Source organism: Drosophila serrata, unplaced genomic scaffold (assembly GCF_035046125.1).
Source record: "Drosophila serrata isolate PLE 108 unplaced genomic scaffold, ASM3504612v1 contig_228, whole genome shotgun sequence".
NCBI classification, from domain to species: domain Eukaryota; kingdom Metazoa; phylum Arthropoda; class Insecta; order Diptera; family Drosophilidae; genus Drosophila; species Drosophila serrata.
Window position 1 is genome coordinate 702,334 of NW_028257126.1, and position 16,256 is coordinate 718,589.

At 45.7% G+C, this 16,256-nt stretch overlaps 5 protein-coding genes across 7 annotated transcripts; 2 read left to right on the forward strand and 3 right to left on the reverse strand.

Moving 5' to 3' along the window:
• Window positions 1-827: 827 nt before the first annotated feature.
• Window positions 828-5,118, reverse strand: pic (DNA damage-binding protein pic). Its single transcript, XM_020957411.2, has 6 exons — window positions 4,910-5,118; window positions 4,368-4,779; window positions 3,020-4,299; window positions 1,756-2,950; window positions 1,302-1,698; window positions 828-1,230 (listed from the first exon to the last, which is right to left on the reverse strand). The coding sequence occupies exons 1-6, from the start codon at window positions 4,968-4,970 to the stop codon at window positions 1,150-1,152; spliced, it is 3,426 nt and encodes a 1,141-aa protein (XP_020813070.2). The 5' UTR covers window positions 4,971-5,118; the 3' UTR covers window positions 828-1,149.
• Window positions 5,119-5,799: 681 nt separating this feature from the next.
• LOC110188111 (gametogenetin-binding protein 2-like) lies at window positions 5,800-9,110 on the forward strand. Its single transcript, XM_020957683.2, has 4 exons — window positions 5,800-6,209; window positions 6,605-7,171; window positions 7,375-8,601; window positions 8,734-9,110. Exons 1-4 carry the CDS (start codon window positions 6,114-6,116, stop codon window positions 8,992-8,994), a joined length of 2,151 nt encoding a protein of 716 aa, XP_020813342.2. The 5' UTR covers window positions 5,800-6,113; the 3' UTR covers window positions 8,995-9,110.
• MED27 (mediator complex subunit 27) lies at window positions 9,051-10,251 on the reverse strand. Its single transcript, XM_020957684.2, has 3 exons — window positions 9,973-10,251; window positions 9,646-9,912; window positions 9,051-9,593 (listed from the first exon to the last, which is right to left on the reverse strand). Exons 1-3 carry the CDS (start codon window positions 10,140-10,142, stop codon window positions 9,149-9,151), a joined length of 882 nt encoding a protein of 293 aa, XP_020813343.2. The 5' UTR covers window positions 10,143-10,251; the 3' UTR covers window positions 9,051-9,148.
• A 198-nt stretch (window positions 10,252-10,449) lies between these two features.
• elm (calcineurin like EF-hand protein 1 elm) lies at window positions 10,450-12,434 on the forward strand. The gene is made up of 2 exons (XM_086829920.1): window positions 10,450-10,661; window positions 11,489-12,434. Exons 1-2 carry the CDS (start codon window positions 10,595-10,597, stop codon window positions 11,989-11,991), a joined length of 570 nt encoding a protein of 189 aa, XP_086686046.1. The 5' UTR covers window positions 10,450-10,594; the 3' UTR covers window positions 11,992-12,434.
• Sec23 (transport protein Sec23) lies at window positions 12,422-16,228 on the reverse strand. Of its 3 annotated transcripts, XM_086829916.1 has the most exons (7): window positions 15,900-16,064; window positions 15,472-15,773; window positions 14,164-15,413; window positions 13,946-14,099; window positions 13,317-13,865; window positions 13,122-13,142; window positions 12,422-12,649 (listed from the first exon to the last, which is right to left on the reverse strand). In XM_086829916.1, exons 2-7 carry the CDS (start codon window positions 15,748-15,750, stop codon window positions 12,560-12,562), a joined length of 2,343 nt encoding a protein of 780 aa, XP_086686042.1. In that variant the 5' UTR covers window positions 15,751-15,773; window positions 15,900-16,064; the 3' UTR covers window positions 12,422-12,559. The 3 variants fall into 3 exon arrangements, with proteins under 3 accessions (XP_086686042.1, XP_086686044.1, XP_086686043.1); XM_086829918.1 differs by lacking the exon at window positions 13,122-13,142; XM_086829917.1 differs by lacking the exon at window positions 13,122-13,142 and having other exon boundaries at window positions 15,472-16,228.
• Between the last annotated feature and the right edge of the window lie 28 nt (window positions 16,229-16,256).

The window sequence follows — 16,256 nt, forward strand, 5'->3', positions numbered from 1 at the left end:
GTTTTTAATTTTATCCACAAGGAAAGCGAACGGAGTATTAAACATGTTTAATGTTTAATTTAATTTTAACCTTAAAGTAAATGAGTCCGTACACGTTTTCTTATTAATTTTAGAACCCTTTTGAAATGGGTAATATGTCGTATCTGATTGGCAATCAGTTAAGAAACCTTTTTAAATATTTCTTACTAATATATCATTTTTAATAAATTAAGTTACAATCATTCAAGTGTTAAAGCTCGAAAAAAAACTTAAATATATCATACATATGTAATTTAAAATAAATTTGATTGTTGATTTCGATCAATATGTCCTTCTTTTCAGGCTTACTAAATGCACGTTTATCAGGTATTAATAAAATCAATCAAATAAATGCTTGTCTATTTAAAAACAAACACGTATGTATATGTATGTATTTTTAAGCCACATGATGCGTTAAACAACACACATAAATGATTAGGAAAATGGAATGTAACTTCAGTATTCCGCAGGTTATTATCCCTTCAGCTTTCCTTTTTTTATCTGATGGGACATTGTCGTCCGATCTGGACCGATCAACTGTTTATGTTATTTAAAAGTACAGCGTTAACAGCGTTGTAAAGATTTGACTAAAATTATAATGCTCACCAAGAGTATACAAATTTATAAATATAGTATACAAAAACATAAATGGAAGCCAAAAGTTAGTTCAAAATTACAAATATTTAAACGACAGTAAATTCTTTAGTCTGAAAAATCACTGCTAAATTTTAGTTATAGTATAGTTGATCATTTAGCAGTCAATAGAAAATTGAGAAATAACTAAAAAAAAAAAAACATTAAAAAACATGTTTTCCCATTTAAAAAATGTATTTTTTTTATTAATTTATTTAGTGACTGTGGCGCAACTTTGAAAGAGCGCGTGCCGCGCACTTTGAAAACAATGGATTGATTCTCTTTGCTACATTTTTGTCAATATTTTTACGGGGCAAATCCGAACGAGAAAATCGAGAAATGCCAAACGGGACGACAGGCGCAGCTGTTAGAACGAATAGTTGTGAGAAAACCATTTAAGGTGTAAAAAGGCATACATGCTACCAAGGTTTCATGTAAATTCAAATTATTCACGTCTGGTGACAGTTCTGTTTCCAATACTTATATACAAAAGGAGCTTCAATGCATGCGCGTCAGGTCCTCCACTATCTTAATGACATCCTCCACATCCGCTCCCTTCCGTTCGCCATTTAGTGTTAACTGCAAAAGGAAAAGGAAACAATCTTAGACCGTCTCTCTTAATATTTAACAAACGCTTAGTCTTGTTTTACCTCCAGTCCTTGGACGGCATCACGCATATTTTCGCGATTTAGATCCAAGAAGCTTTCGATCAGATCGCCGTCGATAAATCCCTCGCTGGGTTCCACTTTGGTGTTAATTTGGAAGTTACGATAATACGTGTGCTCAATTTTTCCTACCGACTTTATGATCTTCTTCAGCCGCTCCTCGAGGCCGTGGAGAAAGTCGTAAAAGTCCTGCGGTATCTGGGTCACAATACCAATAGCTCCGTTGCAGGTTCCATACAGTACACAGCCACTGATTGGTGTGGTCCGCTCGCCGACGTTCTGCATCACCAGAGATCCGTGACGAAAAACGTTGACAGTATCGCCCAGATGGAACCGAGCCAGCTCCGGCAGCAGTTGGCGCTCTTCGTCCGTGGTGGCAGCACTAAAATGTTTGATCTAGGATTAAGATTATATTCTTGATAATAATGTTTACACTTACCTATCCTTCTGGCAGACGAACAAATTACCATTTGTCTCAGAGCCCAAAAAGGTGTCATCGTCAAGTATCTCAACGGCCCGCATCCACTTGGGCTCACAGTCTCGGGCGATTTCCACAAATATGCCCTCCATCTGCTTATGCTGCAGCAGAGTGATGGACCGCATCAGGTCCCCAACTAGGATGAAGTCGCCCTTGGCCTTCAAAAACAAGGCGGCAATCATGTTTTGGATATTACACTCCATGCGCAGCTCCTTTTCGTTGGTCCACTCGTAGAGACGCACGAAACTGCCGATTCCGGCCAACACTTTGCCATTGAACTCAACAAGGGCGTAACAGGTGCCGTCCACCTTGGTCTCTGCCACTTGAGTGAGCTTGTTGTCGTGGTAATGGAAAATTATGATCCTGCCTACCTTTGGCTCCGGTTCGTCGGGTATAACCAGCGATGTGGCCACCACATAGTAGGTATTGGGATCATCGCCCAACTTGGCGGACATCAGTGACGATATGGTCTCCGGCGCAACAAACTGGTGGGCGTGCAGCACTTCAAACGTGTTCTGGTCTATTACCAGCAGGTTGTGCACGTCGATCTCCTGGCCCACCTCCGCGTTTGCAGCCGTAGAGTTACCACCGCCTGGCTTCGGCAATATGTTCGAACTATAAGTAATATTCTGCGCTTGCGTCGAGGCACTGTTTCTCAATGGCTTGGCTCCTCCTCTTCCGTGGACGTCGATGCGAAGAGTGGATACTGCGAAGGTCTGCGATGCCTCCTGATAGGCAATTCTACGCGGACCCTCGCCCAGCGGCACCGTTCGAATATGCAACTTCTGAATCTCATCGATGGTCCCCAAGATTACGGAGTTCTTAGTGGCCAGGGCCAAGCTGTCAGGATAGGCCTGGGCATTCAAGGAGCACATGTGATTGACCTCCTTCAAATTCACGTTTGAGAACACTAGCTTGTGATTGGATGAGTAAATCACAGTGGGACGATCGGAACAGGCAAACACGTTCGTCGTGGCAAAGGAGCGGAAGGTGCGCAACGTTGTGGGCTGCGTGCCAAGGGTCACCTTCTTTTTATCGGTTAACTGTCCAGTGGTCTGGTCCATAATGAAGTAATACATGGAGCCATCGCCCAAAGCGCACAGCAAATAGTGTATACCCTCGAAGGTGGTCATCAGAATAGAGCGGGGAATAATCTCTGCAACAAAAAGGGAAATTTAAGCATAACTTATTGATTCTTTAGCGTATTGGTGTATCTATCACTCACCCCCGCTTAGTTTCTCGGTATAGATGGTCTCCAAGTCTGGCAGAGACAGGATCACAGCCGATATATCCGTCCATAAGCCCACAGCCACCAAATCGGAACTATTTTGCGTCTCATCCAATGGAGTAATGTCCAGACAAGCCACCTCGTAGGCCAAAGTCTTGCGGGACTTTTCCACAAGTTTTCCATCCTCAATGACGATATAGAAGATGTCACGTGCGGAGGCCACCACAATCTGGCTGGTGTTGCATGACACAACGCCGATGGAACGATCCCCGTCGGGTCGCCATTCGGCCACCATAGCCTTGGTTCCGCTCTTTACCAAACGCACACTATCCGAAGTGACTTGGATTAACTGATCGTGGTCAACATTGGCACAGAGAAACGTTTGTAGATCGCTAGCAAACCCGGAAATCTCCGTCTCCTCCACCTCCTCGCCTGACAGCGTCAGAATCCTCGTGTGTCCCACAAAGGCCAGCACCAGGGTGTTCTCGTATGGACTATCGTCGATGCCCACTTTAAGGGACCACATACCCTTGATGCCAGGGAGGTCAATACACGCATGCTCCTGGATTCCAATTCCTATGCGAATAATGCGCAGCGAGCCATCTTTGAAGCTACCCGAGCACGTGATGATCTGACCTTGGCCCTGGCGATCTAGGTCCACGACAGCAATGTCCAGAATGGGTGCCAGGTTCGTAAAGTTCTCCACTGGTATGACGTAGGAGCCGTCAATGGATTCTGAACTGAGACGCACCAGCTGCGAGTCTCCGTGGCGGGCTCCGATGTAGAGGAACCCATTGTCCAGGTAAGTAATGCATTCTGGGATAGAGATCTCCCCCAGTTGTTCCACCTTAATATCCTTCACGGTTATACCTTTTCCAGGGGTTTCCGAGGTGCCAAGAAAGAGCATGTACAACTGGCCGTTCATGTTGCCCAGCAGATAGCGTAGTCCCTTGCTATCCACCCGGGCGTAGCAATTAATGGTGCTCTGACGGAATGTGAGAGGAGCTACCGCATGGTAGTTGCTTCCGTCGTGATAAACGATCGACTCCCTTCCTATAACGATCACCCCACCGATGGGTGATGGCACCGGGATTAGCATTGTTGCCTCCGTTTCCACATTATCCTGCTTCCAGGCGATCTTCATGAACTCCTTCTCGCGCAAGTTAATCTCGTGTGACTTTACATGCCTGCCATCGTTGTCCTTGTGGATGACAATGACGGTAGGATTAAGGCAGCCGTGGAGAAAATCCACGTCGTAAACACTCAACTCGTCCATGCTGCAAGTTGGTGATGGCGATCATGGTAGTATAAGTGTTGAAAGATGCCAAATAAATAAATACTTTACCGCAAATTGGTGGCCTTTAGCTCGCTTGCCTCCTTGTCCATTGGTATAATGGTGAATAGTCCTTGGTAGAGGCACATTCCTATGACCCGCGCTTTTGGATCGATTGCGGCAATAACGCCACCCTCTGACGGAATACCCACAGGGTCGGACACATTGCCATTGGCCTTAGTAACGACGGTGATAACGTCATTGACCATGCGCGCCTCTAGGATCATGACATTGTAGCGGCGCGTCAGGATGAAGAGCAGGTCTTTGTTACCGTCCGGGGGACGGAAGTGGCGCATTACCGCAACGGTGCCATTTATGTTGATCTCCTTGAGCGGGCGCAGGCCCTCCGGCGTGACGAGATCGATTTCCACCTGATTGTTCCGCGCAATTATCAGATTGAGGTCCGTGGGCGAAGTAAAGTTTCCTTTTGGGGAAAGACATTTTAAACATACTGTAAAATTGCAACTTGTGTAACCTGGCGGCCGGCAAACATGCTTGTTTTCTGTTTGCCGACCAATCTAAAGGCATTCCCTCCTGCAGCGCTTTTTCCTTACCGGTCAAGCAAGCAACAACCGCAGTTGGCTTCTGTGCCGTCACCACGTAGTGATGCGACATGTTCCTTTTGCCCTTAATTCGAGATATTTAGTGTAATTCCACGTATTTCGATGGATTTTCACAGTTCTGACCGACAACGCGCTAAAAAAAATTCATTGAACAGACGCCGCCAGTGTGACCACAGAAGTGTCGATGAATTATACCACCCGGCTCTTAAAAAATATACCTTCCTATTTGGAAGTAATTAAATAACTATTTTTTCTTTTTAAACTTTTTCAATTTTACTTATTTATTGTTTATTTTAATGTCTTTGTAATTAACTTAAAAATTCTCTCAGAGTAATATAATAAATAACAAGAAAGAGAGCTAACTTTGTAAAACCGATGTATGTAAAATACCCTGGCAATCCGCCAGCGGATAGTTTGAAATCTATTTATTTTGGTAAATAAATAATTTTGTAATTTTTCAAGAATCAAACTGTTGCATCCATTTTGAAGTGAATGACAAATGTTCGTTATGTGTGCGACTCATGACGAATGTTCCTTATGTGTGCGACTCATTGTTAATTTCCTGGAATTTGGCGTGATTTCCCACAAAGTCAAATGTACTGCACCTACTCCGGGGGAGTTTAATGGCGAAAAGCATAGAAAACATCGAATTTAAAACATAACGGATTGGTTTTAACTTAATAAAAAAATAATATGTACATTTTTATGAGTATATATATTTGTTTCATTATATTACTAATTTGATGATTTTTGAATAGAAATCTATTGTCGCAAGAATCGTTGATTTCTCTAAAACTTAAAAAATCCTGTCAAGAGACTTGCGATAGTTTGCTACAACTCTAGTGGAAACAAAATGCATTTCATAAGCGAAATGAGAAAATACTGACTAGTGGAAATATGCTCGGCGGTATATTTTATCGCTAGCAACCCTGCACTCTTTAATGGCGACCGGACCGACCGACTACTACGTGTTTGAAATAATAAGAAATACTTCTACCGATCTCGAGAGAACCGAACTTACTTAAATTGAACTGGAGATAGTTGTCAACACTATTTGTTGATCCGTGTGCTGCTGTCGCATACCCGTTCATCCCCCCATTTCCTTCCCACAACCGCCCCGGAGCTCTGGAGAAAAGTGTCTGTGTCTGAGTAAAGTGCCTGTTCCATTGCCTTGCCTTGCCGTTGCCTTGCAATCATGGCGAGACTCACAAAGGTCTACAACACGGACGATGATGACTCCGGTTACGTTGGCCGCAGGAATTTGCCACTGGTGGCTGGCGATAAATTAATGGTGAGCAATATTACTTTCCACCCGCACCAACTTCTGGCTATATGTAAGGCTAAGGCCATCCAAAAAACCCACACATGCACGCCTACATATGTGCGTGTATGCGTGTGCACTTGGTCCAAAAACTTTCATAACATGATGGGTTATATGTACATAAGTGATGATATCTTGTTGTTGTATCAACGGGGGAACTTGAGCCATGGTTCTTGCCACCCACAACTCTCCCTTTTACCTACCGCCGCCGTCGCCATGTTGTTCTTCGAGAAGTGTGCAATAACAACAACGAGGCGCAGCCGGAAGAACCTGTTTGTATGCAGTCCGTCCGCAACTCTCTCGCTCTTCGTGTTAATTCTTCTTGCAGTTTCTAACTCTTCCTCTCTTTTCCCATGTCTCCGCAGATGCTAATGGACCTGAACAGCAAAGGACTGGTGATCGACAGTCCGATGATCCGAGGTCGGGATCTGGAGGAGTTCTCGCGCAAATTCAAACTGCTTACAGAGGCTGAACGGCGGCAATCACTGGAGATTGACTGCGCCAGCTTTATGGCCATTCTCAACCAGTGCGTTCAGTGTGTCGGCTGCCGAAGACGTGTGGAGCGGCTGTTCCACCAGCTGACGGAGTCTGGGCATCGCACGCTGGATCCGCTGGAACTGCGACCCACAAACACGCTAGGTATCGTTGAGGAGAAGCTGAAGACGCCGCAGGCCCTGGGCACGCTGCTTTATCGGCATCACGAGGTGCTCAACAACCTGCTGGATAACAAACTGCGCAACAAGACGCGATGCGTTCTCCACTCCCTCGATGCCTTCCGTGCCAAACCCTTTTCAGAGACATGGCGAGAGGTGTGGTCCGCCATGAAGAGCAACTGTCGCAACGAGCTCACCATCATCGAAACCAAGGAGTTGCACGACGTGCTCGAAAACTACCTGAAGAAGCACAAGTTCTGCTCCGGCTGCCGGACTAAGGTAAGTCCAGACTCAGTTTATAAAGGGATCTTTCAAAATTGTAAAAGCAAGCAAGATTTGTAGGTTTCTCCACCCCGTATCATGTATCTTTGCATATGTAACTGGAAAAAGAAAGCATATGCTCGATCTTCTATTCTATCTATTCTTCTATATCTTAGTCCGTTTTTTTACCTAATAAATACTTTTTTCCGATCTTTTGGTAGATTGAGCGTGCCTATAAAATACTCATTGGCGAGATATCGGCTAAGGAGAAAGGATACGCGGCTCAGTTGTACGCCCACATCCGTAAATGTGTGCCCGACCAGCATATCCACGTGAACACCAACAAGATAGAGTTCCTGGACGCGCTGATCAAGCGCGCCGAGCCAGAGGTTAACGGCAGCTATTCGAAGCTGCGCGAGCGTCACGCCAAGACGCTAGAGATTGCCCAGGAGGAAGTTTTGACCTGCGTGGGAATGATCATGTACGAACGGCTGCGTCGAATTTACGTAAATCTGCGTGAGGAGGAGCGAGCATGCCAAGTGCTGGCCGCTGTTGGCGTCCACGCCCTCTGCCGCAGCTTTGACACGTTCGTGGAGCAAAAGCAGGGCATCAGTAACCTGGAGCTACTCTACCAGGAGATTAGTCGTGCGGAGCGGGCCAAGCAACTTAAGCGCGAGCAAAAGAAGCTCAAGAAGAAGAAGAAGAAGGATGAGAAGAAGAACTTGCTGCACCGGCAGTGTGAAGACGCTGAGGCCAACGAGTCGGACGAGGACGCAGAGGAACAGGAGGAGGACGAATCGATAGAGCTGGAGATAGTGGAGCTCGAACAGGAGGAGGAAATGGATGAGGAGCAAGTCGGGAAAGGCGATACGGGGGCGGACGATGGTATTGTTTTGGAGGCTTCTCACGAGGAACCAGAAATAACGCTTCCCACGTCCAATCCAACGAAACCGAAACCGAAGAAGCAATCGAAGAAAAAGAAGCAAAAGCAGCCAGCGGGATCGAAAAAGACCGAAGGACGGAAGCAGGAACATCAGCCGTTGGCTAGCAGCACCCAGCAGCGCATGGATGACGATCACGATCACCTGGACGTGTCCAGCTGCATCTCGTCGAGCGTCGTGGCAAAGTTAAATGGCGGGGACAAGTGCGAGGATTGTTTGGCTCCCATTCCCAACTGCCCCTGCGAGCAGGATGTTCGCGACTCTGGCTACGGCAGCGATCCCACCTCGCATGCCGACTCACGTACATCTAGCGTGGTCTCTTCGCCGGAGGGCTCTGAGGTATCCTGTTCCGATGGGTTGTGCAACCACGACGGGCCCCACGATGAGGATCAGCATCAGGAAGGCATGTTCGGATTGACGACGGCTCGCAATAGCTACGTCTCCGACATTCTGCTCTACGGCCATCAGTCGCAGTTTGAGCACAAGTTTTCATTGCTGCAGATGTGGGTGAGTCAAGCGAACGATTTTTGTAGAACCTTCCAGAGAGCAAGTCTGGGTTTGAAACCAATTGTTCATATATTTTTATTATGATTAATTTAAATCTTGTGACTAACTTTTTAACTTCACTTTCGTTTGTAGGACGACTTCGATGATTACGACGACAACGAGGAAGAGGAGGACGAGGATGAGACCTATTACATTCCACAGGAGGTGGTTCTGGCCTTCAAGTGCCACAGCGAGCAGGTGCAGCGTCAACGAGAGCAGCTACGCGCTACGTTGCGCGCCAACTTCGAGAGCCTGTGCCTGAAGCGCGGCGTGCAGTTGCCTTTGAAGACCAAGACTTCAAAGATGCCTGCTCCTGCCGCAGTTCCTGCTGGCCATATAAATAAAACGCATTAAACCGTTGTAGTTATTCAGTCGAGCGACAGCGATTTCTAAAAATCAACACGCGCGCGTGGATTCAGAATAAATATATATTATTTTTTGTTTTTGAAATAAATGAAGTATACAAGTTAGAACTATCAGTTAGTCTTAAAAATCGGACATGGGACTTTCAGCAGTTACGGCACTCCTCGTGGAAGGGCTCAAGGGTGCGCAGGTCCCGCCAAGTCGGTGGCAACCCATTGGCCACAAATTTCCCACATCGCTTACAGGGCTCCATGAACAGTTTAATATGGCTGTTCAGCCAGGTCACATAGCTTTTCACAGCCAAGTCTGGCAATGTGGGTGAAAAGAAGTGCAGCATGGCGGAGTGGGCGTGCTCCTGAACCTTGCGGAACACTTCATATCGCGACTCCGCCCACAGATCGTCGTGTTCCAGTGGCTCATCGAAACCCTTTACGGTCACCCATTCGATTAGTACACCCTTGAACACAATTGCCGCCTTCATCACATTACTGATGGTAACAATGGCCACGGCATTGGTACCAAATGGCCGGAATATCCGGTACGAGGTGTGAGGCCCCGTGTTGATTTCGCTTAGCAGCTTGTCTATGTGGCTGGGGCAATATAAAACAGATTAAATTGTAATATTACTGTGCTTACACTCACTCTGGATCATTGTTAAACGAGGAAAATGGCAGACGCTGGCGTTTCTGGGAGCAGTAATTATAGGACCGCCTCAGCGTATTCTGGTTGAGATTGTTGAAAGCCAGGAAGCTGTGGTCGTGCACCTTATCTATCCACTTGTAGCTGTTGACCAGTTGCGGGTACAACGCCTGGCGGTCCTGAGATGTCTCCTGAGCGAGGAAAGCCGTATTTCCCAGGGAATATGCTGTGGGGGGGACTTGCAATCCATTAATTAGCTGCTCCACTTCACTGTTGGGAAACAGGCTTAATTATATTGGTTTCGCAACAGTTTTTCATAGATTTACAGACCGCAACTGCGAGTTGATGGCTCCGAATCTCTCCTGGAAGTCGTGCACGAATTTATTCCTACTCTCCTCTCCGCCCTCCCCATCGGTTCCATCGGCCAAATGCTCGAAGCACTGCTTTACATTTGATCGCAGATTCTTAACCGCCGTTAAAGTGGAATTTAACTTGTCCATAATAGCAAAGCGGGTTTAATCCGCCGAATAAAAGATTGCTATTTTCTTTGACAACAACAAAAGATGGGCTGAAACTGAAAGCGAAACATCGATAAATGTAGTATTTTTTTGTATTTTCCCAATTTCATCATTTCGGAATAATGTATTAAACTATTTAAATGCTTACTAATATATTATAAAGCTCGTATACATTATTTTTTAATTGGTGGCGTTATTAATAAATTTTTGCAATAGTTTAATAAACGGAACTAATAGTATTAAATTATTTTTCGAGGCAGGAATTGTTCCACCTCTAATTCAACATGTTGGTATTTTTTCGCAATCAATTTGTCGATATTTTCCCGCTATTTCGGCTGCAATCAGTCTGAAAACAACAACTCTAAATACCAATGCCATTCGCGAGACTTGTGGAAAAAGTTAAAAGAATTGAATAAGCGCTCAAAAACGTCATCATGGGCAATAAATCGTCGCTGTTTCTGCGGAATGAGGAGATCGCCCAGATTCAGGAGGAAACTGGCTGTGAGTTCGAATTTTGAAAGTGGGACAGACCGTATAGATTTCGCCCGCCGCCAGGTTTTCCACAACAAATACGCATTTAGATATAAATAAATATTCCAAGAGCAAACAATAACATCGCACTGGAGTGCTAAAAGCTTTTGAATTGAAGAAACCGATTGTTAAGGTTATTCTAATGGCTTTTAAGAACATTATTCAGAACTGTTTCTGAACATTCTGCTAGTTTAATATATGCCTCCGAACCTCTGAATATGCACAGACATATTCTAGGAAAAGCCAATTTGCATTGCAGTTGCACCTGCACTTCCAGCGTGACGCAATCTACATTTATAGTATAACCGATTTATGACGATTTAAGACGGGGGCAAAAGTCACGTCCTATCAATGAAATTGGCTTTGCTGGCAATTATCTAGTGTCCGAGACTGTGTAATTTCAATATTCTGGGCGCGATAAGCTAACAATTGAAATTGTCCCCGCATTTGGAACTTGTATCCAATGTTCGACCAGCTATTATCAGCTTAATTGATAAGAGGCCCCCGTCCTTATCAGCACGAATTTATAACCAACTAAATGGAAACTTGCGCGGTCTTCAAAGAGTCGGCGCACACAGGGAAAAATTGGTTCAGGTTTTCTCGTAGTTACACTCTATCGACCTAAAATGAATATAAATATATAAATTTATAAGAGTTTTTGTTTTATAGCAATCTTTAGATGGTGGTTACCTACCATTACGAGCCTAACTTAACATCGCCGAATTTGCATTATTCAATTCAAGAAATATAACTAGTTTCAAATATTCAAATCTTTGTTATTTTCTTTCTGTGCTCAGTCACCCCCAACCAAATTGAGCGGCTGTACTCGCGCTTCACGTCGCTGGACCGGAACGATTGCGGAACGCTTTCTCGGGAGGATCTGATGCGCATCCCCGAGCTGGCCATTAATCCGCTATGCGAGCGGATTGTGCACTCCTTTTTCGCTGAGAGCAACGATGACCGAGTAAACTTTAGGCAGTTCATGAACGTGCTCGCTCATTTCCGACCGCTAAGGGACAACAAGCAGAGCAAGTTGAATAGTCGGGAGGAGAAGCTGAAGTTTGCGTTTAAAATGTACGACCTGGATGACGATGGTGTGATCAGCCGCGATGAGCTCCTGTCCATCTTGCACATGATGGTGGGGGCGAACATTAGCCAGGATCAGTTGGTGAGCATTGCGGAGAGGACGATTCTGGAAGCGGACTTGTGCTGCCAGGGAAAGATCTCGTTTGAGGACTTCTGCAAGGCGCTGGACCGCACCGATGTGGATCAGAAAATGTCTATTCGGTTTCTCAACTGAGTTGGGTTTCCGGAGCCACGGGGAAGGAGCGAGTTTTTTAGTCAGTGTGTACCAAATAGTTTAGGTCGAGAGTCAGTAGTGAGGCATTCCGGTGTGTAACTGAAACCTCTATTTTGTTTTGGAGCACTCTATATCTCTAGGTGCTCATAAAGCGTAATAATGAATAAGTGAATTTCAAAAGTTTACAATTAAAAACACAATTTAAAACGTCACAAAGTGTAAAAAATAAATAAATAACACGTTTTATAGTTCTTTAATTTATAATATTTTGGGTTGCATAATCCGCCGGATCAAGTTGTATTTTTAGTTGTTATGGAAAAACAGACCTACTTTTCCATTTGTTACCTTGTTTTTTGCCTACGGAAAGCTCATTCCGCTCAACGTGTAGATCCTAATGACATTTTCTGTTTAAATAAAGGCCGAGTTGAACTTAAGTGAACATATATTGAATAGTTTATTGTTTTCAGGCGATCAAGTGGAATAAGAGGGGTATATTTTGTATCTAATTGCATTGCCGAGAATTCCAGGAGTTCGCGGATGGCCGCCCAGATCCTGTCCTGTATTATTTTTATGTTGTAGTGGACACGGCCAGCTTCTTGAGGTGCTCCATGAACAACTGCAGCGACACGTCATCCGTAAGCACGGGAGCGCCGCCATCCTGTCGAAACAAGGTCAAAATCATTAATCAAACGATGGATGGGGGCGGGGATTAGGTTTGTGGGTTTTGAGGGAAATGAGCGAGCGGAACCAACACCAAGAAATGACCAACACCAGAGCAATACAAATATCTGTAAGTATCTCAGAACAGTGTATTTTGGGATACTTAAGAGCAGAGTTTAGTGTAAAAACAATAAATCTACGGAAGATTTATGTAGAAATGTATAAAAGAGTAATGATTTGCTACCAGAAAAATTGTTAAACTGATAAAAACATGTAGATGATTCTAGTTATGTGGATTTAAAAAAAGTGCATCACTTTACTTCCTTCTTTGACCGTAGAGTTCCTAATTTTATATGATTAAATTAGTCAACAGAAGTGTATTCTGCTTCAAATTATTAGTGATAAATGTCCTAAGTGATTTGTAAACCTATCCCAACTTAAATGGATAACGTTGAACAAAAATGTACTACCGTGACATGACCAACGGACGGCTGCACATGATAGGGGGAGCGGTTGGCGGGTACAGATTACACAATGAGGAAAACAAAATCAACATAAAACGAGATTGAAAATAAGATTTCAGTAGAGAATTCGATGGCACTTATGAGCGCTCTGCAAAGATCAATCAAAAATAGCCAGCCGACGGCTGTTGCCATGAAACTCACCTGTCCATAGGCGTACATGTTGTTGTGCGTTTGCGAGGGATTGACCTTAGACAGCAAGAAGCGCGCCTGGGATCCGCCGTGCTCGGTATCAATGTACCGGGGCATTGGGAAGCGCGTCTGCAGAATCTCCTGGGCATCGTCGACCGGCGCTTGAAGCAACTGCTTAAAGTTCTCATACTCTGGCATGTCCTGGTACTTAAGAGCACGCCATTGGGCGATAGTCTCGCCATGATAAATCAGGATCTGGAAAAATGTGTCCATCAAAAGGATCCGGTCAGCCTGGATTGAGGCTGTGTCGAGAAGCACGGGCTCTGGTGGGCCGTTGAACGAGTAGCTGTAGAGTATCGGTTGTATCATGATTAGCGACTGAGTGAGGTCCTCGCGCATCAGCATGTGTCGGTAGAATGTGGTCTCGTCGGGCGAGTTGTTGAAGACCTGCAGGAACTGCGAACGGCGCAAATGGTACATGAACTGCGGGAACAGGCTGAAGTTCTGCGACAGGCGGAAGCTATTGGGATCATCCTTCGAGTACTCGCCGAACTTTTGGCACTAATGAAGAGAAAAAAGGAAGGTTTAATAGTATATAAGATAATTACAAATTATTAAGCTTAATCATGAATTTCACTTACCAAACGGATGAGCTGACGATCAACCCAGCGCAGAATATCAGGCCCCTCGTCCGTCTCCGCACGATAGACAACCATGCGGGCCATTAGCACAGCAGCAGCCTCCTGGTCAAACCCGGCGCTGATATGGTGTACGTTGGAAGTGGCATCCGCCCAACTGTAGATAAAAAAAAAATAGACCTTTAGTTAAGGAGCTTAGAGTACTTTCTAATATCACTTACTTTCTGGCCAGGGTGGTGACTCTGATGCGCCGCTGACCACTAGGATGCTGATACTGCGTTATGAACTGTATGCAGCCGCGTCCGCCCTGCGGAATGGGCGCGGCATGCTGGTTAACCACCTCAAAGAAGTAGGCCACCGTGGAGCTGGGGTTCAGGGTGCACAGCTTCCACTGGACCGTATTGCCCATGCCGATCTCCACATCCGACACCGACGGGCTTTTTACATTCAGCGACACACACGAGCCGATCCCACCGGAGATCTTCAGCTCGCGCGAGCACTTCAGCTCCAGCGTGGCATTGAATGCCATCTTCAGATCGTTGCGACCATCGCGTGCAAACACACGCTGGAATGTTTGCTTGAAGAGCGACGAGTTAAACGAATCGCCCATCACCATGTGTCCACCAGTGGAGTTGCACAGTTGCTTCATTTCCAACAGTCCGGTTTGATCCAGGGCACAAGAGTATATATCAACACTGTGTCCATTGGTGGCGGCTCTCAAAGCTAAGGCATCGAAATGCTTGATGGCCTTCTTCATGAATCGGACGTTGTCCTTATGGATGTCGTGATGCGATCGAATCGGGTGCTTGAGCTCATCGTCGACCACCTGACCGGGGCCCTGGGAGCAAGGTCCACCCACAAAGGTCATGATGCGTCCTCCCGTATTCGGGTAGGTGCACTCTAGCAGACCCACTGCAATGGACAAAGCGGCGCCAGTGGAGCGCAGGTAGCGTTTGCCCTGGGGCACCGGCCAGGGATCGCGTTGCAGCTCGCTGAGCAGATCGCCCAGTGCTGCGTCGCACTGGCCGATCGGCTGCAGAAAGCGGTGCGCGGGCGGCACATGGACCGCAGCACCAGCCGGCTGGCCAGGTATCTGCTGCTGCTGTTGCGGCCCCAGAGCCGCTCCGCGCCCGATACCGAGCATATCCTGCACCTGCTTGGCGGTCAGATCCTTGGTCCCGCGGAACACATAGCTCTTGGAGCATCCCTCGGCGCCTAGTTCGTGCACCTGGATCATCTTGCCGAAGGTAATCAAGCCAACCAGGGCATTTGGCGGCAGTAGACTCAGGGACATTTGCAACGAGTCTTTAAGTGCGTCCAACTCTTCCTCATCCATACAGGTGTCAACCAGAAACACAAAAACGGGCGGCATGGTGGGAGCCCGGGTAATGGTGTACTCAATGGTACTGAAGCCTGGAATCAACTCCGCGGGCTGGTGCTGCTCGGATATGGCTGCATATTGAGGGGGGAACTGAAAGAACACGGGGGTTAAAGTTTACATTAGGAGAATCGCTGGCTTGATTACTCACCGGATTCCGCTGAAAGCAGAAGTTGCAAACCCACAACTTGGCCCGATAATCCACTTGGCACAGCGGATTGAGGATAGCCCTGCAGTTGCTCCTGGTGCACAGTACAGGCTCATATTGGATCGGAGGCAGATCAGGGCGCTCCTTCAATGGCTGATAGAGACAAGCAAGGGGGACCACCAGGCGACTCGCATCGATGCGGCTTGAAGGCCACACATTCCACGTCAGCCGCACCCCGTCACGGTCCTCGTTCTGCTGGATGAACTCCTCGTAGGTGGTCATCGCCTTAACAACACTTAAATATACTATTCAGACGGGATAATCAAATTGAACTCCGCTACCAATTGGGAAAAATCGGTCGGCAGGCCACGTCACGAATTTGACAGCTGGTCGTGACACTGTTTCGTGCTCGCGACGGCCAGTCTACTCACGCAAAACAATACGAAAACAAACAAATTGTCCTCCTGTTCAACAAATAACAACTTCACACTTTAATTTATATAAATCTATAAAGAAAGGTCAAAATCAAGCCCAATGTATAAATGAATTTTGATTGTAAACGTTGCAGGTCAGTGAAGATAGTTTTTAACGATACTATCGATTGGTGAAACGGTTATCAATACGATTAAAAATTTTAATAAAAATTAAATAAAGCAATCGCTTAATTACTATTTAAATGCAACATTATACAGTGGCAATTAAATAGTATCTATTAATGTAATATAAAATAAAATAATAAATAGTTAATAAACAAATGAATTTGAAACTTTATGTTTTGTTTCTCTTGA